Source organism: Leptosomus discolor, chromosome 4 (assembly GCF_034619465.1).
Source record: "Leptosomus discolor isolate bLepDis1 chromosome 4, bLepDis1.hap2, whole genome shotgun sequence".
NCBI lineage: Eukaryota > Metazoa > Chordata > Aves > Leptosomiformes > Leptosomidae > Leptosomus > Leptosomus discolor.
Window position 1 is genome coordinate 73,117,572 of NC_141394.1, and position 24,380 is coordinate 73,141,951.

At 36.8% G+C, this 24,380-nt stretch overlaps 1 protein-coding gene across 1 annotated transcript in view; it reads right to left on the minus strand.

Annotated features, from left to right (window-relative positions):
* Positions 1 to 587: 587 nt before the first annotated feature.
* Positions 588 to 24,380, minus strand: part of GRK4 (G protein-coupled receptor kinase 4) — a 39,971-nt gene continuing 16,178 nt past the window's right edge. The window contains exons 5-16 of the mRNA XM_086464780.1: positions 23,135 to 23,235; positions 21,707 to 21,799; positions 20,230 to 20,293; positions 19,344 to 19,484; positions 16,427 to 16,617; positions 10,765 to 10,802; positions 8,118 to 8,207; positions 7,362 to 7,570; positions 6,390 to 6,527; positions 5,616 to 5,753; positions 2,285 to 2,407; positions 588 to 717 (exon numbers count right to left, since the gene is read on the minus strand). Coding sequence (XP_086320906.1) covers positions 664 to 717; positions 2,285 to 2,407; positions 5,616 to 5,753; positions 6,390 to 6,527; positions 7,362 to 7,570; positions 8,118 to 8,207; positions 10,765 to 10,802; positions 16,427 to 16,617; positions 19,344 to 19,484; positions 20,230 to 20,293; positions 21,707 to 21,799; positions 23,135 to 23,235 — 1,380 coding nt within the window. The 3' untranslated portion in view covers positions 588 to 663. The remainder of the gene's footprint in view (positions 718 to 2,284; positions 2,408 to 5,615; positions 5,754 to 6,389; positions 6,528 to 7,361; positions 7,571 to 8,117; positions 8,208 to 10,764; positions 10,803 to 16,426; positions 16,618 to 19,343; positions 19,485 to 20,229; positions 20,294 to 21,706; positions 21,800 to 23,134; positions 23,236 to 24,380) is intronic.

Genomic DNA, 24,380 nt, shown 5'->3' on the forward strand with positions numbered 1-24,380 from the left:
ATGCCAAGAAACTGTGTCGAGAGGATGTGCAAGATGGGAAGAAGAGAGAAGAATGGGGTCATACAGTTCGTTACAGGATTAAGCTAAAAGTTCAGTTCTCTAGATAGAGAAATACAAGAAGCCATTCTACAGAGCCGGATAGTAAAGAGCAATTCATAATAGCCGGCCACTGTGCACCGAATTCCTTTTTTTCCTTAGCAGTTGTTTGAAAGTTACATTAGGTAATAGCACTGCCATGCTGCCAGATAATACTGGAATTATGAAATTTATCAGTACAGCATTTTTACTGTGAAGAAAACTGCTAATAAAGATCCTAATGAACAAGAAGAGTTTTACCAGGAGCATACAAAGCCAAGTTACATTGATGCCATGGATATTATCTCTGTGCTTTAAAATCTTTTTAGTAATTCTAGATTCATTCCATTGGGGGGGAAAAAAAAAAAAATCAAGATAAATCAAATACATACAGAAACACACTCAGTCAAATGGCACTCATTGCTTTTTGTACAATTAAGCTTTAGTGAAAATATACATCTTAAAACAAATGAAGTACAAATGTACAAAAATCCTTGAACTCAGGTAAAAAATATATATAATACACTTTGCTACAGAGATATAAAACATTTAAAGTTTGCTCATCCTTTCTGATGAGAGTAAAATGATTTAAAGTCTGGAGGACTCTTGCTCATCATCACTGCAATCAGATTTAAAGCAGACCTGCAAGAGAAGACAGAAACAATTCAGCTGCAGAACTGACACTATTGGTGGTTTTATGGGGCACAAAAAGGCTGGCGGGGGGCGGGGGGAGTGAGAGGTGGCTCTTTTTCCAGCACATTTTACTCCACACTAACTGAATGTTTTGGGAGTATCAAAGGAAACCACAACCCAACCCCAAATCTCAAGTCACTAAAGTTTCATTCAACCTTAAGTTCTTTCCTTCTTTTAACTTCACAGGACAATTAACTGCAGTCTCAGTACTTCAAAAACAATTGAAGGCTCTCAAGCTGTATTCATTTTTTTAGGACTCTTTCTCAATACACAGGACAGTATCTTGGGACAGTATGAACCCTGCTGATTCAGCTGGAAAAGACTACAGTAACACACGTTTAACTTTAGCTACATGAGATTATTAGTACACTTCACCATTCCTTCTATTCCACTACTGTAAGTGGGGGAAAAGTGAATTTGAAAAGGTGATCCAAAAATGACAGTACTGTTATAAATTCCATTAGCATTGTATCATTTTAGAGAGGTGAATTACCAGCTGATGACAAAAAATAGCATCATGCAATTTTAATATACAGCCCTGCTGCGGCTACTTAATGATATGTTCCTAGCAATTTTAAAATCCCATTTCTGCTTGAAAGCAAAAGTAATTTCTACAGAAGTGTTCTCTGCTGGAATATACTCATGCTTCTCAAGATAATTCCACTCTAAGTGCAGGTATACTGAGCAAGCAGAATTGTGTGCAACATCTTCAACTGAAAACCTTTAGAAATACCTCACAACCTATAAACAAGCACAATATGCCACATGTCTTTTAGGTGGTAAATACTCAATTCATATACCTCTACATGTTTACTAAAGAGTAGAAGTTCTGTGCGTAAGAAAAGGCTGTGCATTGTAAACACAAGAAAAGGCTGTGCATTGTGCTATGTAAACACATATGTTGTTGTTTTGGTAAAGGCATTAAACTACATACCATGCTTTAACATTTCTTTTGTGATACTTCTTCACACTCATTCATTTACGGAATATTTTTACTTACTTGCTTAATACACTAGAATGATTCATTAGGAGCCCAACTTTCTGAAGGAGGGAGTCCTAGGAGTTGCATTGCTCCACCACACTCCCTCCTCAGTTCATTAGTCAATTTTATTTAGGTTTTTACAGAGAGGGCCTCTGTTATCTCTGAAGTCACCTCCCCAGGAGTTTTTATAAAAAACTTGCAAAATATGTAAGGAGTGAGACCCAAATCAACATCTGTAGGAAAGAAAGATCTATAGCACAGCTGTTAACAGCACACACTACCTTTTCCCCAGGTAACAGCTAGCAGACACTAGAGGAAGACAGCATGCTGATGGAGGAAAAACCTGGAATTATAGGGATTGCCACAGTTTCCGAAACACAGTGCAGAGGCAAAGCCATAATAAACCAGATTTCATTACTTTCAGTATTCAGCACACAATCTCTTCTTCCAATCATGAAATAATAGGGAAAAAAAATGAACAGATGTTAAGGTCTTACTGGTAATTTTCTTACGAAAGCAAAGAAATACCCTTACCTCTCCACTAAAAAGTCTGTGAAAGAAGCCTCTCTTTGGTTTAGGAGACCTCTCTCTGTCTGGTGACACAGTACCATCAGTTTCATATGCATTGATATCTTCAAAGCACCCCGTTTCAATCATCTTTGAAAAATATAAAATGTAAATGAACATACAAGCCTCTCAAACAAGTTCCATGTATTCTCTATTTATTCTGTCTGGGTACTTCTAACAACTTACAAATTCATCACCCAAACGACACGACTCACAGAGCCCCATGAAGGAAGGCACAAAGTTTACATTAACTCTCCTTGTGCACCCAACGAACTAAAGAATAGCAATGAGAGCACTGTCACGCAGGTAAGTACCCAGATGCTCCTTTGCTTTGGTAAGGCCCTACTTCTGCCTGAGATGCAATAAGCAGAAATTTTTTAGAACCAGAAATTGATTTTCTTTTCATCTATTCCGCTCATTTCAGAGCGGTCTAGCCTAACAAATATAACTCTATACCCCAGACTGTATTGAATCAATAAACATGACATTGAGTAGGAGAAATGATTATTCTATGCAGAATACTAGTACATGCATAGTATTGGAGAGATACTTTTAACAAAAGGGGACAAATTACACTCTTGGGGAAAGAGCAGCTGATGTCTGGCCACAGCAATTTAAACATCATTCTGGTGTTTTGGGCAACTGGCTATCAAAACACAACTAACATATACTGTAATTAGAACTAAGGCAATGAGATAGAGAAGGTAATACTTCATGGGGAAGAAAAAAACCCCAACGATATAATGACAACTGGTCTCAGGAGAGAAGAAAGGGATTTTGAAATAATCGGTGCTCGTGTACGCGGAAAACAAAAGAATTAAAACCACAATTACTGGGTGCAGAAAGAATAAATGCCAAAATGCAACAAACAGGCATGGTCAGAAGGGGGAGAGTGGCTAACACCCTCACGTAGCTGGCATTTATCAGTGAGTGCCACTGATCCACATCCAGCATAATGGGCACGCAACCAAATGTGTATACCTTGTAGAGGCAGAGAGGGCATAAAGAGGAATAAGAAGAAATGGGGTGCTTTTGTTGTAAACCATGACACTAGGCAAATTATGGGAGGGGAGAAGGAATTCTTCAGAGACCGAGAGCAAAGATTTGAGGGAAAGCTCAGTAACAGGAATTAAAAGAAAAAAATAAGCACAAATGAAAAATGAAGTCTGCACAGCTATTCCTTGAAGAGAGGGAATTCCTTGAAGAGAGGGAATTACTATCACCAGAACTCCACAACTACTTTCCAACTTTATCCCTCTACAGTGATGGAGCTGCAGTGCCTTCCTTAATGACTGGATCATACTCTGAAGTTCAGAATTACAACACACCATAGGAAGTATTTATTTCTCCAACAGCCTAAGGTTCATTGCTTCTTAGTGAAGTCTTTGTATGCCAAATGACACCTTTCAAATCTCCCCCTTAATGTAATGAAATAAAAAGCAAAGGGGAAACAAAAGTGAATGTACTTTTTTCTCTGAGATGTTGAGAAATTGCTCATCTTTTGTGTTCAAGCTTCAAATAAAAAAAAAAAAATCATACTGGGAAAGAAACTACATTAGTAGAAGTAAAGACAATACTAATTTCAGAAAGTTATGGACATCTTATAGTAGGGGGAAGGCATTCATAACAAGAACTACGATTTTAAATAATCCACAGAATCATAGAATCATTCAGGTTGGGAAAGACCTTTGAGATCATCAAATCCAACCATCAACCCTACTCTACAAAGTACACCCCTAAACCGTATCGCCAAACACCACATTTAACAACCTTTAAACACATTAAGGGATGGTGACTCGACCACCTCCCTGGGAAGCCTATTCCAACGCCTGACAACGCTTCCAGTGAAAAAATTTTTCCTAATGTCAAGCCTAAAGCTACCCTGCCGCAGCTTGAGTCCGTTCCATCTTGTTCTATCATTAATTACCTGTGAGAACAGACCAGCTCCTACCTCTCTCCAATGTCCTCTCAGGTAGTTGTAGAGAGCAATAAGGTCTCCCCTCAGTCTCCTCCTAAGACTGAATAGCCCCAGTGCCCTCAGCTGCTCTTCATAAGATTTATTCTCTAGGCCTTTCATCAGCTTCGTTGCCCTTCTCTGGACACGCTCCAGCACCTCAATATCTGATTGTAGTGAGGGGCCCAAAACTGCACACAGGATTCGAGGTGCGGCCTCACCAATGCTGAGTACAGGGGCACGATCACCCCCCTACTCCTGCTGGCCACACCACTGCTGATACAGGCCAGGATGCTGTTGGCCTTCTTGGCCACCTGGGCACACCACTGGCTCATGTTGAGCTGGCTGTCGACCAGCACCCTCAGGTCCTTTTCTGCCAGGCAGCTTTCCAGCCACTCATCCCCAGCCTGTAGCGCTGCCTGGGGTTGTTGTGACCCAAGTGCAGGACCCGGCACTTGGCCTTGTTGAAGCTCATACACTTGGCTTTGGCCCATTGATCCAGCCTGTCCAAGTCCCTCTGTAGAGCCTCCCTACCCTCAAGCAGATCAACACTCCCATCTAACTTGGTGTTGTCTGCAAACTTCCTAGGAGTGCATTCTATCCCTTCAACGAGATCATTGATAAATATGTTAAACAGAAGTGGCCCCAGTACTGACCCCTGTGGAACACCACTGGTGACTGGCCACCAGCTGAGTTACTGGCTGCTGTTACTGAGCGCTTTTCCTGAAATAATAAAGAACATTTGAATTTTCTAAACACAGACTGAACTGCACACAGAGATAGCAAAATTCTAGTATTCTATGCAGAATACTAGAATACTCATTCACTAGACAGATCAAAAAGCTTTAAGAGAAAGTCTGACTCAACTGATATTGAACTGTTTGTTTTGAAACCTTAGGGAAGGTGAATCTGCAGTTCTGTATTACTATGTTACTTGGATACTCTATTGATATACAGGCATGATACACAAACAGCTTGCACTGCACCTATTTGCTTTTGAATCCTTTTAATAGCATTCTATCCCTCTCTTATGAACAGTGATATTGAATAACATGTGACAGAAGGACAAGGAAAATGTAGTCATATTGATGCTAAATACTGTTCTGTATGCTGTATGGATGACAAGATGCCAGACTACTTATGCAAATTGACCATAGATCTCAATTTTTAGCAAGTTGTTTATGTTTTGGGAAAAACTTTTTTTCTGAAGTCTCTTAGCAAAGAAGTCTAAAGCAGAAACTTCTTTACATCTCACAGAGAAAGTTAATATTATAATTATATACCTTATTAAATCTTCTATATTGCTGTGCTAAAGAAAATAATCCTTTATGAAATATACAATACCTCGTTTTGCCAAGGGATTGAGACACAACCCGTTACAAATTTGGAATAGAAGTCATCATCTGTAGTATCCAGGTTCACTCCTTTTACTGTTGAGAACTGCTCTATGTCCAGGACATCTTTACAATATACGGCCCGTGGCTGCAGTACAATACAAGATCACTTCATTAAGGTTTTGGGTTTTGATTTTGGGGGGGGGGTTGGGGTTTTGTGGGTTTAGTGTTTTTTGTTTGATTGTTTTTCTTTCCTAGATGAGCAAAAGGGGAGCGAAATGTCTGCAATTTTCTATTTCATCTTGCTGATCAGCAAATTACACTGTACTACAAAACAGAAATCCAAAAACTTAAAAGACTCTCTTCAAAAGGCACCTGAGCAATTCCATCCATCTTGGAAGTAACAGAAAAGATGTATCAAACCCAGAAACATCTGGATTTCTTAATGGTTGTTATAATTCACTCATCTTCTGTCATCCTCCTTTCAACTCCAGAGCAATTTCTTCAAAGCTAATCTTTTGTTCAGCATCTGAGCTATGGAAGTAGACTTTTAAAGGCTAATGAATCAGCTACAAAGCTCCCTAGAGCAATACCACTATTGTAAATTGTTTTGTGATCTCAGATGAAATGCCACAAAACAACTAGCTATCAATGGCTACAACGGCATTCTCCTGCCAATTTAAATAATTTTAAAGGTTTCTTTGGAGTTCACATGATTGCTGACATAGAATTATGACAGTTCTTGCCTTTTTAGATACTAATCAAATCTGTCTCACCTACTTACATCTGGCAAGAAAGGAGGTTCTAACATGTTAGCTTCCAGCCTCTTGAAGTTAATATTCTTGAAAATAGGGTGTTGCTTTACAATAGCCGCTCCATCTTCAGTGCAACCCAGTCGTTCCCCTGGATTTTTAGCAAGTAACTGCAAAGATGTGGAAAAAAAGGCTGATGCAGTGCTATAATCCCACAATTAAAAAAAAAAAATCTATATACAATACAGATCTATAAACAATAAGTTTATTTTTTTTACTTGGCCTTTTATTAGATTAAATTTATCATGGTATCAAAATGAACTGGAAATCCAAACTATAACATTCCGGAAACAAAAAGATTTTCAGTAGACAAAAGAATCCCTGAAAGCTGACCATTTGAAGATTATACCCAAAGTTATATGAAAATATTTTAATTGATGCCATGCCGAATAGATTTTACAGTACAGACTTCACAGCAGACTTTACTTTCAGGAAATACAGACTTACTTTTTCCCAATGGGCTTAAGTAATGCACATATTTTGTATTAACTAGTAAAGAAAACTTCTGAAGTTTTCTGTATAGACATGCCTCTGGTTAAATTTAAGAACGTGCAAGATAAAAAAAAAAAGTTGTTGTCTCGTACAGACTCTTTTAGGCAAGGAAACCATACTACTCTGTCATTTCTCCCTATGCAGTATCAAAGTTGAGCAGACTATTGTACTCAATCTATAATTACATGAGGTACAAGGAGTACTGGACCTTTTCATTCACGTGATGAAAAAATCAATTTATGCAGCCTTCTTTCATCTTGAAAAAAAGTTCTGAATTCTCAAAGTTTGGTAACTGAACAATTAATGGACAATCACAAACTTCCATCAGAACCAAAGAAAGATTTAAGAACTCCAGCTTTGAAAAATTTTCAATAGAAGATGTAAATAAAGTAGATCATCTCTTAAAAAGGATTAGAAATTTAATTTTCAAACCTCTACGCCTCTTCACCCACCATCCTGCAGATGGATTTTGCCTCCTCTGAGAACTTGTCTGAATATATTTCCTGGTCTTCCTTTACTCTCCGGTCAATCTCGTCCCGTTTGACCCTTTCTTTATGCTTCCTGAACGGAGACTGTCCTTCAATCATTTCATAAATCAAGCACCCAAGACCCCACCAATCCGGGCTGAACGTATACTTTTCATTTTTTAGTACTTCTGGAGCTACAAAACAAAAACAAAGAAACCCCATGACAATTCACTTTAAATTGACTAAATAAATATTGGAAAAACTCTCAGGTGCTCTTTTGGCTCTGTGCAGATATCGTTGCATAACTCCTCTGTTCTTTGAAGAAATGCAAATTTCTACAGTAAGGACTCTGTTTATATCCAAAAGAACGACTTAAGTTCTAACACAGTATTATTTACAAACTGAGAATGAAGTTTTTCCAAAGCATGGAAAGAAACGTGTTGGCATAGCAACTCCTCTGCTTACCTGTGACCCCAAATCTCTTTCAACCTCAGAAAAAAAATATTAGATGTTTTCTTAAAGTTCTACCCTAAAGCTAGAACTTCCAGAGTTAAGTTTCCAAGTTTATCATCAGGCTTATAATTGACTACTAACATCTACCACCGCAAATTGTAGCCTTTCTTCCCATAAAAGGTCTAGTAACTAATCCAGGCCCAATACAGTTCTTTGGACAAGTCATTCATATATGCACAGAAGCAAGTTTTCTGGTAAAACATAACTAATAAAGAATACTCTACATACCCATGTAACCAACAGTCCCAACCCGTCCTCGGACCGTTTCTCCTTCTGGAATCTGCACAGCCAATCCTAGATCTGAAATTCTGATATGTCCTATTTATGTTAACATAAATTATACATAGTCAGCAAACAAAGTAACACGAGTTACAAAACAAAAAGTTTCTGTAGCATACCTCACCACAAAAACACCCCAAAACATCAAAATATTCATATACTCATAGCAGTAAGTTTATTCAACTTAACTAGAAAGGAGTGATTTATCATTATTCAACTCTTCCTTAAATGTGTAAAGGAAAAGAGGTACAGATCTAACAGATTTCCTGAAGGTCATACTAAAAAAAATCACTGTTAAGTATGCTAATTCCTAGCTTTGGCATAGGCTGCTACTCTAGGACAAATAGAAATTATAACTGCTCATTTCAAATTCTCTATCTATGCATCAGACACTTGTATTTTTCCATTCTGTATTCCTGCCACGAACACTTAGCTTTCCAACTTCCCAACCAAATATCAGAATTTACTCAATTTATTCCAAATACGAAAAAGTTGTTGCCCGTACTGAGACATCAGGTTTTCCTCTAACAAAGTGCCCTAACAATGCTATGCACAAGTAATTGGAATTGCTATCCCCACTCTCACCCCAAAAGAAAAGCAGCCGAGCCATAACCTACTTAGAATTATTTATATTGTAACATGTCAGTTCAATACTAGGATTTCCCCTTCTCATGAATCAGTCTAATGTAGATAACAGCTTCTGTTTCACTTGATTAGCCAAACTTCTCAAGTTGACTACTTTTCCTATTACGCGTAGCATTTACACTAGTACCTATAGCGTAGAAGTCGTCTGGTGGAAGACTATGATTTGTCATGAACAACACTGCTCAGATGGGGAAACACTCCAAAAAGGGCAACAGGAATAAGTTCAGCCCACCCTCCCTTACATTCCCATGGACAGATGCAGTTCTTTGCTGGACAGACCCAACAGCAAATGATTCAGGACAGGTTGAGGCAAGAATTGTACTGACATGCTTCCAATTTAAAAATACATAAGGTATTTTCTTAATAAAAATATAAAAGGCTAGACAGAAGAAACGATGATTACATTTTCAATTCAATTTTAAAACGGAAAATTGACAATCATCTGCAGCAGAAAGATTCAGGGGGAAAAAAAAAATCAAAACCAAACCAAATCCACACTTATTTCTAACACTGGATATAAGAACAGGTTCACTGTCATTTACAGAAACATCACAGATTCACAGAATAATTCAGGCTGGAAGGGACTTCAGAAGGTCTCTAGTATAGTCTCCTAAGCAAGCAGTCAGCCTGAAGTGTTTAAGGTTTCTTTAAATTCTTGTGTAGAAAGCCTCCAAAAGTGGACACTCCCTCACCTCTCTGGGTAGCCTGTTACAACACCTGAGTGTCCTTTGTACATATATTCTCTGTCATTCAAAGAGCTCTACAACATCAGTGTTAGTTAATAGCATATTAATTTCTTATTTACATGTGATAGATAATAAAGGGGTGAGACGAGAGACTGGAGAAAATCAAGTGCCACTACACACTAGTTGGAAATAATTAAACGCTCTTGAGCAACAAACATTATTTATTTTAAATACATTCAGATGCTCTTCTGTTCCCTTAATCTGATTAATCCCTTTTCAAGTGCAGGCTCTGAGCTCCTGAAGTGATTCTCTAATTAGTCCCCTCTGCTCTGGAACAAGATCAGAACACCCCTGGCAGAGAGAAAACATTCTAGTGCAGGCCTGCAAGGCTACATTTTTCCTCAAAGCCGCCTTCAGCTTTTGCAAGACATCGCTGGAGAGAAAAATTAAAGAATGCATTTGATGTCTAGCAAAGCTTCAGCTCTTGGAAAGTGACTTCTCCCAAGCATCACCTTTTCAGAAATCTATCAGTCAGAACATGCCAACTTTAAGAAAAAATACTGGGCCAATGACTTCAAAACCAGTTTTTCCTTAACTAAAAAAATCAGCAATTACAAGAACAAAGTGCTAATATTCATCCACAGCTTAGAAGAAGGTAATTGCTACATATTCTACAGTGAATTAAGAAGATTCTGATAAATTCCATACAAATCAATAAAGAAAATTAATTTGGCTTTTGAAAAACAATAAACTACAAACATTTCTTCACATTGTTTGTACTTCCTTGATTCCTTCCAGTCACATATGCATCAGTGACCATCAGACCTGTTTTAGTTGAAATGTTAAAACGAACAGAGATGCTTCAGATTTCTGTAATTCTTTATTGCTTAAACATTATAGTTTACTAAGTAAAATTCTGGCTTCACATCTAACAAATCATATTTCATCAGCTGAAGAAAAAATAAATGAGAATAAAAGTTTTAGCTGCGTAAATCAAAGGCAGCGGGGGAAGGAGGAGCAAAAGGAGAAATACAGCCATTTTAAGGTGGGAAATTGACCCCTCAAACAACATTGTCATCGTCCCTCAAAGACCCAGTATTTTCCTCCACTTTTTAAAAAGGAAGGGCAGGTTTTTTTCTTTACTAATTAAAGTTACATTTGTGAGTCAGGTCCCTTTTATCATGGAGAAATCCCTTTGATTTCTGGCACAGTGTTAATTAGATTTGTAATTCCCGATTTCAAAATTATTTTAAATTTTTACTTACCGCAGTCATCAAGGAGTATATTCTCAGGCTTCAAGTCTCTACAAATTGAGCAGAATAGAAATGTGAGTTATACAAAGGCAAAATTATTAGCCATCATCAAGTACAACAGAGGCACTATAAGACTTCTTGGTCCTGGTCAAAGCAATTTTTTCAGTTTCCACTTATATACAAAAACAAAGTGAAATTGAGGACTTACAATACAAACAGTTCAACCATAGCACTTGAGATCCATTTTTTCCCAGCTCTCTCATCCATTTATATTAGCAACAGTGATTAGCTCTCTCATCCATTTATATTAGCAACAGTGATTCATATTTCACAGATGAGAAACTTTCTCTGCACAACACTAAAACCTGGTATGAAGAACCATCAACTTACACCCAAATTTCTGCTCCTACGCGAAAGACATTTCTCCTGAGAGTATCAGCCATACAACTCCATGATGGTAAAACACACCAGTGCTTGCTGCAGTTTGATGCTGACCTCTTGCTATGACAGAGTCACAGAACGGTAGGAGTTGGAAGGGACCTCTGGAGATCATCTAGTCCAACTCCCCCACCAAAGCAGGTTCACCTAGAGCAGGTCACACACGAACGTGTCCAGATGGGTTTTGAATATCTCCAGGGAAGGAGACTATATTCCACCCCAGTGTGCCCAAATATCAGAGAGTAATGTTCCCAAGACTAAGAGTAAGCTTAATATCATCCATTCAAACTCCATTCATTTAATTTGGACATGCAGCTTCTAAAGCTTATTAGACACTTCATCGAGTTAGGATTCTTTGCCATTAACTTTCTAAGAGTCTACTACTTTTCTGTAAACATCAAAGTTTCACATGAAACATTTTTTAGCTATTAAACGCCAGCAAGACTCAGGAAATAGTAAAAGGGCAATTAATTCAGTGTTGCAATTCTGCATTTTACAGGCATCTTCTTGTACATTTTTACTTTAAGAACAAAAGAAGAAACTCAGTGGGCTATTTGGATTTCCTCCCCTCAAGGAAAATTTGGGGAGTCACTGAAGCTGAATCAGAAGCAGTTCAGAGGTTACTTCTAGGATTTTTCCTCCAGCAGATTCTACTAAGAACATACATATTTTTATATATATAAAATATATATATGCATGGAATATATGTAAAAAAGATATAATGTATATTATACATATATAATTGTGATATGCATCAGAAAGTATGTGGGCTGCAATACAGTCTCTTAGATTTATTCCACCATAAATATTGTAAGGCCAGAAATAGACAAGCAAACATCAGTACTTGACTAAAGATTCAGTTATTATCAGAATAGATTATTAAAAACAATATGTACATATATGGGTATATGTACAGTTCTGACAAGAACAGTTATTCATATACAAGCAGAAAAGACTGAATAATGTCAAAGAAACCAGTTTAGGAAGAAAGACTCTAGAATTTCCATTAAAAATGAGAGAGAAATATACATACACACTTGTTCACCAAGAAATCCATATGCTTTTTTTTCCCCAAAGATTGGTAAATTGAAGCTCTGAAGTACGTGCATTCATGTTAAAGTTTCATTATTTCATGAGATTGACTGTATAAAGAAGTCAGCAAGATGCTTTGCTTCTAATACTTTTCAGCCTAGTCCCCATAATGTTAATCATTTGATGTGAAACACAAGATTACAATACCAGAGAAGTCAGAGGACAGAAAACCAAAACAAAAAACAAAACAACAACAAAAACAACACCAAAAAAACCCCCAAACCCTCCCCATCAGTATCAAAAAAACAAAAGAAAATTCAGCTCAAACTTTAGGCAGAAACACATCTACTTTAAGCACATAATATACGCTCAGGTACAGAGTTCTATATCCAAGAAGACAGATTAAAGCCTAACCTAAAACCTAATACTTACTAGCAACATCTGCTGCTTAACAGAAGCTAATTCTGTTCTGACGTGATTTTGCTCAGTCATTAGTCAATAGCAGAACGTGTTTCCAGCCAAAATTCAATCTCTTTAATGCTATTAGTTTCTAGGCCTAGCAGTTCACAAAGAATTCGGCTTTTGGAAGCATTCAGCTATAAATTCGAGCTCTGGGATGCAAGCTTTGGGGTATCAGCCTGCTCCCTCTTCCCTTCCTCCACCACACCAGAGGCCAAAGTCATCGTTCCTGCTGGAATACACAGACGCTAGTCCTGCACTAGATAACAGGGCACTTGAGCTGAAAACCAAGCTCAGTACGAGAGCTAGCAATGCAACTCTAGCAACAGAGGCAGCAGTTTTCCCTTATGAAGCAGAGAGAGGCTGAAGGACTGCAAAGCTCACACGACTAAGAGGTTCACTAAAAAAGTTAGATACAAATTATACAACTAAACAAGCACTAGTCTATTTGTGCTATAGCTTACACCAGCCTTCCTACAGAGAAAATTGCTGGATAAATATTCTTCAGGGGTTTTCACTGGGAAGATGAAGCATAGGCATGAGGCAGGCAAGAAGCTACTTGGGTTTATCCACTACAGCTTCAACAGGTCTTTAAGCCTGATTTTGACCTTCCAGGCACATTCAGTGGCGCTATGGGCACCCACGTGAGTTTGTGAGGAAAATCTAGGCATTCAAATCTGATAAAAACCACCTACCATCCTTGAGGAGTCAGGTAACTCCTGCAGGAAAACTCCAGCAATTAAGTCCCTTTTGGAAAGCAGGCACTTTGTTCCCCACTCTGTCTTATGAAAACACTTTGCTCTGTTATCAGACTTTTCATGCAGCAGATCGATGAATAGCTCCACTTCTGCCTGCTCCTGCCTGTTTGCTTATTTTTCCAACGTCAGCAACATATGGCAAGTTACAGATAGTTTCATAAGCTCCCACTGAACAAGCAAACTGGCTCAATGTCTGTCACAGGGCAGTGACGGGCCCTCCTTCCAGCTCTGCACCTGTTCTTCTAATCCAGTGGGAGCCCCACTAACAAAATGGCGCAACTGACTCCAGGGTCCTACAGACACTGCTAACGCCTCTGCTTGAAATTCAGTAATAATTGGTATAGAGACACATGAAACACACAAAAATTGCTGTTAATGGAGAGGAAAGTTAGGCCTGGTTTTTCCACTTTACGAGGCATTTTGCTAGTGATGGTGACACATCCCAAATATAATAAATTTATAATAAATTTTAATGGGACTGACATTAAACTGCCATTCTAGAACTGAACGAACTGACAAGATGAACTGATTTTACTGATGTCTGCTGACACACGTCTACACCGAGGACTTCTATTTTAAGAAGTTCTGAATTTCCCTTCTCCCACTGCCTCTACAGTACAGTTTACTGTGAATATACAGATGGATAGCCACAAAAAAAACATGTTCTCAAGAAAATACTTTATAACAGTATGTTACAGAATTAAACGCCACTTTAACAATTTAAGCTATTTGTCTAAAAAGAGTTTAAAACTCCTTCTTTAAAGCTAGAAAACAAGTGCAGTAACAGATCTTGAGATATGGCAACAAGAAAAAGAACTAGCTCCAATTTCAGAAACTCAGTGGTCCTACCAGTATTAAATGCTTTCAAGATGACAGCAAAATAAGAAAAACATTCCTTCTGTATTTTCTTGCCTTGGAGAATGAAAAATACTAGTTACCATAATTTGGAAAAATAAATAATTGAATCAATGAAAATGCTTCATTATGTTCTCCCACATGCACCATTAAGACTGGAGGTTGCCAGCATAAGTTCTTCGACAAGAATAAAATAATTAGGGCAAATTTTCCCAAGCTTTCTATTTCACAAATAATATATAATCACTGTATTGCTGCTTAAATACATTTCCATTAAGATGCCTGATGGAGAATGTTGATCGTATAACATATCACTGTAATTGGTGACATTCTGAAGGATCCCATGACCACCTGCTTTGGCTTCTTGACTTTAAAACTGTAAACTTCACAACTATGCTCCTAAATCCGTAGTACAAAAAGAAACAGATATGGAAAAATGAATTAGGACCATCAGGAAAAAAACCCTACCATTAGCAAAAGAGAAGAAACAAGACTTTATTTTACAAAAAGCTGGCAATTCAATATTAAAAATCACAGGGCTGAAAGTAATTCTATAGAGAGTGTAAAATCATCCTAATGTTTTCTAGTTTTAGTACTCAAGCGTAGTTGAGCTGACATAGTATAATTAGAGTATTTTTTCATCTGTTTACACACTGGGCAGGAACTCCTTTAGTACGCCCTATACTGAATTGTTTAAATAATGCCTTCAGGTATTATGATTAAATTTAAGCCCTTCTTTTTCCTCTGAGCATAAAGTTATTCAGTTACTAACACATGTAAAGGGTAACTGTCTCTTGGTCCTTCATTTTGTTTTGAAAAGAGGACAACAAATAATTCCCTTTCTTTCATTTAAGAGGCAATTTTACTCAGAGCTGGTTGCAAAACTACTTTTTTCCCTTGCTCATAAATTTAAGGCCATGCAAATTCTTCATAATTGGAAACTGATTACGAAACAGGACGAAACAGGGCAGACCACTCCAGAAGAAACCACGACCACTCCAAGACCAGGAATTACAGCCAGAGAACACCAGGATTTGACATGTGTGTTTTAAGGTCATCTTGTAGGCAAACAGCTAACAAGTTGGGCTTAAACACAAGGGCTGTGGGGTTTTTTGTTGATTTTGTTTTGTTTGGGGTTTTTTGTTGTTGTTGTTTTGTATTTTAAACAATTGGGTTTGCTTTCACTTGAGCTATGTGAAATAACCTACTTGTAGCCGATCATACCATTCATTCATCCTCCCACATGCGTGCCAAAACACACTGCATAACATTGCAAGATTGGCCAAATTCTTTAGGGAACCACATACAACCACCAGCATAAGCCGGATTTACTCTGTGGTTCTGCCACTTTCTGCTGTGTGTATGTTAGTCTTCTACATTGGGGAGCGAAAAGACTAAGACTCGTCACACCAAAGTTATGCAGGATTATATTTTAAATATTCTTTGAAAATGAGTGGTACTTGGTGTTACACACCAGACATATAAAAGCCTTCTTGGTCCATCACTAAGTTTGTTTTGCTTATTCTGTAATATTAATGCATGCCAGGGGTTAAATGATGTATGTACAGAGACAGAAAAGGGCAGTAGGACCATACAATCTCCATTACAATGCATGAGGCGTCTGACAGTTTAATTAATTCAGAAGGTATAAAGTGTTTATTGGCAGAATCTGGAATAAAAACAGAAGAAAGAGGGCAACATGGATTATAACTGACGTTTTACCCTCTTGGGCCTAACAAGCAATGCAGCAAGGGACTTCTGTAGCCTTCTGTGAACTTCTGCTTTAGACTGGGTGCAAATGCAATCCCATGTTCCTAAAACTTATTTATTTATTTGAATTACTAATGAATTTGCTTCATAAATCATAATTTACTGTCATTTTACAAACAAACCTTTAATCAACTTGGTTTTCAAATATAGCAAGTATCTAGACCTAAACTAACAGTAAGATGAAAAATAAGATCAGTAATTCTGAAGGACATGCTGTGAAAAAGACAACTAAACAATTTTTTTTTTGCTTTTACTATGAAGTTTAGGTACTAACTTGTTTTAGCAGAAAACAATTAATACATTCAAGGCTGAACAGACATGGAAAATTCAAGGTATGAATTATGACTGTGGATGACACTGACCTGTAAACAATTCTCTCCTTCTGCAAATCCTCTAGACCACAGCACAGTTCTGCCGCATAGAAAATAGCCCTTTCTTCATCAAAGCCAGGATTTCCCATGTTATATATGTGAAACTTCAAATCTCCTCCATTCATTATGGTTAACACTAAACACAGGGCATCTTTCGTCTCATATGTATAGGATAAACTAACCTAGAAATGAGGCAGGGGGAGAAGACCACCATTGTTCATTCATATACCTCAATACAATTCACAGCTCTTTTTTTTCCAATACAAGCAACATATGAATTCTTTTTTAAAACAAAAAAGATCAAAACATCCAAGTAGTGAATCAGCCCTGTCAGAACTTGAAGATATAAAAGAATTCAGACTAATTTGCGTGCATACACAAACCCTACATCACCATACAAAAGGTTCGTGGCACATCTGTTTAGATACCATAGAGCTCCACCCAGACAATACATTTTCTGATTATGCCCCTCAGCTACATGTTATCTATATTACCTATTGTAAAAAGAATGTGTGCATATACCTTATTTTATTAATACCTCAGGAATTATGCACTGTCAAACCATCTTCCTGAACTTCTACAAGACTCAAAGTTGCTCTATATTAGAAAACTAAGAAGTTATTTAAGATCAAATGTGTAGTTTCTATTCCTCCCTCCACCCCCGCAAATAACTGCATATTTCCCTGGTTTAGAACTTGCCAACAGTAAAGACTTAGTTTAGCCCTTCATAGTCTTTCTCCTCACTGTATTTGGAATGTGGTGCTGATAGGAAAGGAAGAACACCACTTTTTTTTTTTCTTCAGGTTTTAGGTAAATGTTTTTGATGTGCATTTAAAGTTTTAAATTAGACCTGTGAATTAAAAAAACCCCGATTTTAAAAACAATGTAATATACTGCAAAATTTAACGTACATCATTCAAGTTACAAACCCAGTTTCAATAGAAAAAGCAATGCTACGCTGATGATCATCTGGCAGGATCTTCAAAATTACTTACAGAGATTAACTAACTTGTACTAAAAGCAATGGGATTTAAACAAATATCTAGCTTACATTAAGTAAGTAAGGTAGGTAAAAATCAGTAGGATTTTTTTTGACTCAATGTATTTTTAAACGCAGTACAATTGCATAAAGGCCATAACTCAGCAATAAGTCCAAAGTCTTCCTTCAGAAGCATAAATCCAATATTAAATAATAAAATGAAATAAATATACAAATCAGCTACTAAGGCCAAGGGTTCCTGTTTGGTGGTTTTAAACTGATGCATCCAGCTATTAATGAGTTTACTTGTGACACAGGCATGACAAATTACCTGCCCACTTCCAACCCAGTATTATTGCAGATCCTAGATCTAGATCTTCTCTGTGGCATCAAAAAACACTGGATGGCAAAAGATAACTTATGCTCAGTCCTATCAAGTGATTTCAAATCCAACTTTGATCAATTATTGATTTATAGTGTTTACATACGTTGAAAAAATATTACTCAAAAATAGAAGTTTCATTCTTATCTCACGTATCTCTACAAGCAGTAATTTTTGGATCAATTCAGGTAATTTCTGCATTCAATTTCAATCAGTTCAAGCCCATGAGCCTTGTGAGACAATCACATCAACTTATTTATACAAAAACATTATTTATAATCATTTAAAATACATTAATGTATCTGGCCACCAGGTTCTTAATTTTTCTTTTAGCTGGCAGTATTCTACAGGTGTTTTTTATATACAAAAAGCTTATCAGACAATACATACATACATATTTTATACATACATATATATATCTATTTATAAATAACTTCCACTGTCCTCTAACACAGGTACTTTAAAATCCTCTTTGAACAGCAATACAAAAATTTATCAGTAAATGGATTTAAAAACAAAGCAAAATGCATTTAAAATTAACATTTAAATGAGAACAGTTCAACGAAGAAATAAACATTACCTGGGGGAAAGTTTGTTTGGTATATCTTTGATCTGTATAAGTTATTTCACTGCTTTGTAATTAGAGCTACTAACAGACCATAATTTACATGATGGCATGAGGTTAAAGTATTAAGACTAAGATTTTCATTCTGTGGAATTTCTATTAAAAAGTTATGTTAATTGTTTCACATCCAAGGTACCTCTTTAAGCCCTAGTACACAGCAAAGCAATAAAACTAACCTGAATCAATATACTAGTCAAATTTTTACATTTATCTTGAAATGCATAAGTAAGAGAGTAACAAATGCTACGAAAATAGCTAAGGGTATAAAGACTATACTACTAAAAGTCACAGAAATGCAGGATATGCAACTTCTAATGGCAATTAAATGGCAGACTCTCACGAAGTCATCCCTTTGTAAGTGCATTTATGAATGACCTCCAAAAATTAAATTAGACATCAGCATTAACTAGAAGAACATAGGTGTATGGGCTGGAAGAAGGGGGTAAGAGAAGAAAACAGAGAGCAATGCCCTGGAAAAAGAGACAGAGAAGGAAAAAACAGGATAGAATAACATATATGGAATATCCTCTTTATGAAACATAGGCAAACATAGTCACGGGCTGCAGAAGAAATAGAATTTAAGTGATTATTCAAGTCCGAGTACTACAGAATAATCTATCCACCTTTAAACAGAAGACACGGATTCAGCAGCATCAGCATGCTGAAACACAACCTAATGTTTTGATTGTGAGAAATAAAGCAGGCAGACTAAAACCAATTCAGTACTGGATAAAAAAATTCCTCTGCACCGAGCTACTCAATCACACACAAACATTATTACAGCAATCATTTCTGTCAGCAGTCACGCATTCTGTAAATCAATTAAAAAATGTCTTGTGCCCACAAGCTCCTGGAAGAGATTAAAATGAAGCAAACAAAGCAAGACAAACTTCTGAGAATAAGATCAGAAGTAGATACTTACTACAAACCTACTATTCACTTTTTCTAGAATTCTTTTTTCATTTAGAGCCATTGATTCTCCTTTCCTCTTCTTTATTCTCTTTTTTTCTAGCTTTTTACAAGCATACATTTTTCCTGTTGCCCGTACTTGACAGGCACACACCTAAAAAAGAAGGCAGGTGCGTCAGAGATGCTAGGAGGCTTTTGTAGAATTTTTTTTAAAGATAAAATTTTATTTTCTTTTTTCAAACTCTTGAACACTCTCAGAAAATGAACGTCTGTAAGCATCTATAGAGAGCTTTCACCCATGAAACAACTCTGAAGGGTCACAAAAGCCATAAAAAAGTAGAAAAAGTGATTATACAGAAGCAAAGCCCTTTTTGTTGGGGTTGAAAATTGTGGATCTTGTGTTGGTGAAATACCTGACTGTGGTAACAGTGTATGTCCAGGCAAGCAGGACAGAAGATAAGTAGCCACACCATAATCAAGCAGGAGAAAGATGATAATTTAGTAACCCTCCTTCCCCTTCAATATAGGGCTCCAATTAAAACACGTAGGTGTAAAAAAATGCCCAATGAATTATAAACAGAATTAATAAAATCTATAGATTTTCGTATTAGGTTCATGAATATTTTACATAATTATTAAGTAGAAATTACATTCTCATTGCCAAATGAAATTTCTAAACAGAAACAACTGTTGTCAGTCAGTGGAAGCTTCCTCCAACTTCGTGCATGACCTACAGTAATGAAACTAACACATTAAAAGAAAACAGTTTGGATTGACGAGTTTCCAGGTGATAGGTCAAGTGTAGTTGTTGAGTCAAGAGCTAAAAAACTGCTTCTGCTCTGTATTAACCTTTTGTTTTTTTCTTAAAGATTGTCTCACAGAAAAATACTTCTACTCACCTCTCCAAATCCACCTTTGCCAAGTACTCGGTAATGCCTAAATGTGTGTTTGGTTACTGGTTGCCTGATTAACAGAAAGAAACAATTACTGAAACAGGAATTAAAAGAGTTAAGTAATTCCCTCCCCACCCTGAGGTTTCTCTTCATTTTCTCCTTCCCATTCTATGACAGCTTACTGAACAACAGTCACCTTGACCTCATGAAGACAGTATCATAATAAGCTGCATGTCAAATGAAAGGGGTGCTCTAATTAGAAACATTGGCTCCCTCATGTGGTCACCAGACATTCACAATAGCAGGAAGAAAAGCTGATCAATTAGGACCTACACTGTTTATGGGTAGAGCCTTATCTGTTCTCATCAACAGTCAATTTATCACCTCCAACTGTCTCCCTTAGTTGCAGTATGCTGACATGTAGGCTGCATTTCAATGAGATCATGCTTACAATGCAGCATCTGAAAGGTAAACCATTTCTGATTTTGCTTTGCTGTTTTGCTTTTTCAGGAGGAAAAAAAAAAAAAAAAAAGGTTGTGGTATGCAAGAGCAGTTCAAGAGCCAAACTGTTACGGTACTGATTTAGTAGAAGAGGAACCAATAACTAGAGGCAGTAAAAATGTCAGTCATTTTATGCTAAAACACTCCTAAACATATATCAGAGCATGCATGGCTATTTCATGGTGGGGGTGGTTTTTTTGTTTTGTTTTAAAAAAAATCATTCATTGTTAATGAAGCTTTGTTCTCCAGGCAACAAATGGAAGTTCTTTTGGTAGAGAATTTGGTTTAATTGTTTGAGGAACTTCCCTAGTCGTCTTCCTGGCTTTTGCTACTAATTCAGCCAAATAAAGACACTGGTTAATTGGAATTTACCATAAAATTAATGCTCAAGCACCTTAAGCTTGACTATGTGATCATGATACCCAGCAGTGCTGTATTAGAATCAATTTGTACCAATTTCAGCCTTCTGAAAAAGTCTAGACACTCATTTAGTATTGATTTAAAAGCCTAAACTAGATTCTGATACATACAAATCTTGTTGTCTTGTAATTACTAGATTTGTGTCTGTACCACCCTCAAAAACTGATTAGTTGCCCAATCACCCAGTGGGTTATAAAACTAGATTAATCTGCTTATTAACCACAAATTAGATCAAGTTTGAAACAAAAGAATGATAGCATTCCCAAGAAGGATTGGTATCCCACTGCATATTTGACAGCAAAACATATATGCATATGACAATAAATGTGCATTTACCTAATACAAATTTACCACCTAAAGACTTCCGGACAGATTCTTCCGTTGGGAGTATTGGCTCTCTTGCTGTCCCATCAACATCAACCTTTACACCTTGTCTTTCAGATCATAATTTCTTAGACAGGCAGCGTTATTCATTAGGACTCTACAGCATTTCTAGCTTAACAAGCAGAATTGGCCACAAAGCAAAGCAAACTTATAACGCAAACATTATAAACAAACTTACTTTTCCAGCCATTTCCACTGTAAAAAACGAGAAAAATACACGCTGTCTTGGTAAGCTTCAAAAGGTCTTCTGCTTAGGTATTCATGGACAATTCTGGCAACAGGAAAATACAATCTTAATACTGATGAAGCAGGAGGTGTTATCAATCTATTAAAAAAATACTTAAACATATCAGTGAAGCTGTAGGCAGAAAAACATTGTCACTGTGCTCTACAATGGTTTTAACCTAGATGTCCCACAAAGTGAGTGCCTGTCACAGAAAACTGTACCTGTCAAAACACTAGCGAATGCCAAACCTCTGTTACGTTAATAACTAGAAAGTTTGACCTTTGCATTCTCATTAAGTGCCTCCAAGCCCATCTGAACATCAGCCTCTCAGCAGCTATGCAAGGCATGTATGACCCCACAAATATGACCTCGTTACGGGAAAGTACCTACAAGTTTTCATACATTTTTTGGAGACTGGTATATAAAATTTTATTCTAGGATTTGAAATTTAAATACTAAATGCCATATCCAAACCTGAACACCAGGTACTTTATCATTCCCCTTAAACTAATCACACCAAGGGGAGGAAGGGTGGAGGAAAACAAGTCATTCAAACTGTATTCAGATGTTTATTGGACAGAGGAAAGGGGATGACCTACATGATAGATCCTCCTTTTGAGACACGTTTTACTATGTGTTCTCACACATCCCTTTCAATCTTATAATCTCAGGTTGTTATAAAGTATGACTATTTTTGTTGCCAGGGAGATGACCCAAGCAGTGACAAAATGTGTTGTAATCCTTCAGACATGATCAAGCATGCCTTGAAGAACCAGTAATATTGGAAACACAAAGGCTTTAGAAAGACATGCAACACTGGTAAACATGTACCATCCCTCCAAGAAAAGCCTTCCCTGCTGCTGCTGTGTGATCATAACTTCAGAGCAAAACCAAGTTGTATTTGTTCATGTTAACTAATCACAATTGATCCTCTAACCAGCCACCTTAACGGAATATAACTGTTGGCCTCGGTTCAATGCGTTTTCAAGAACAGTAAATCGTACAACATTGCACAGGAACCTTTCAAGCTCTAGTTTATACCTGCATACTTTTCTGAGAACCTTCATCATGGAAGTCACTCAAAAGGTAAAAATATGATAAAGATAAATACTATTCTAACTTACAGAATATTTGGTAGCAGATAATAGTGTGATTTTGTGCAAAAAAAAGCATTAAAGAAAAAGCTCTGCAAAAGTCAAACATCTAAATCACATCTGAAGGAAACTTAGTCCTTTAATAAATCTGTTCCAAATTTCTTTCCTACACTCATTTCAGAGACCAAATACTCCTGGGTGTAACAACTTCACCTTTAATTTCTCTCAGAAACACGCAAATTTCTCTTGTGATACTCAAACTTAGCACTATGCATGTTTAACTAACCTAGTACAGTCCGTAAAAAGATCCTTAGAAGGGTTCTTTTCCAGTCTTGCTTTACATTCATTTACTGTTTCCTGAGGTATTTCTGGCAAGTGTGCTGCAGACTTTACATAATTAAAAAAAAAGGCAACAATTAAAGCAATTTTGTAAATCAATAGAACAAGTAAAAATTCTGTATTCAAAGTGAAATGAAATCTTCTAGCACAGGAAAAGGAAAGGAATGGTTTGGCTAAAGAGAAAACCAAGAAAGTCATATTTAGGCAAAATTTTTATTTGTTCCCTATTACAGAAAAATGCATTGAAAGCTGTTACAGTTATTTACTATTCCACTATCCAGGGAAACAAAACTTGGCAATAAGTCAAATTTCTTTTTCTTTCTATAAGCCTACCACCACAAAAGCAAGTTATCTATTTGGCTTGGCAGGATGGAAGGAAGGGAAAAGAAACACACACACAAGTTGGGAAACTATTTCAAACCAACCCAAAGAAATTTGGATGTTTTTTGCAAAAAAAACTGCACGTGATTTATGGTAGTCCCAAAGAAATTATCAGAAGTCTGTTTGCTTTTAAGGCATGTGCGAGACCTTAATTTGGAGTAAAGTCTTCTCAAGATGATCGAAATAAGAGAAGCAGAGGGAGCATCTATTCATAGAAAGCAAACATCTAGTATCCACAGAGAAGCTTCTACTGCATACCAAAGAACAGACTCTTAAAAATCAACCAGTGAGACCTAGTATGTGCACAAGATCAGCTATTAATGATCTCCATGCGAAATACAGAGAAACAGAACGCTCTGGAACAAAACAAAACACCATTTCATGTCATGAAAACCTGCAGCAATTCTGAAAATTCACAGCAAACCAATGAAGGTCACACTGGGCTTCTTTCAGACTCCTAGAATTTCAAGAATTCGTCATTCTCATGTCTTCAGACTACAAAACTCCAAGTTAATTTGTTAATAAGTTTTATTTAAATGACAAATGACTTTGTTTAAAAATATCTTTACTTGAAACCAGTATTTTAATTAGAAAACAGAGGAGAATAAATCATAGCAGTAGTAGTCTTAAAAGAAGAGATCAGCCAAGGTTTCTGCTCAAGTTGGTAAGAGTTCCACAATTTTAGAAGGCAGGATACCTCTCAAAGACAAAAATGGGACTAACGAAGTTTGAAAGTCAATTTACTAAAAACAATGCAACCACTTAGATCTCTCTCTATCCGACTTTACAAAACAGTTGAGAGAATATTTTGC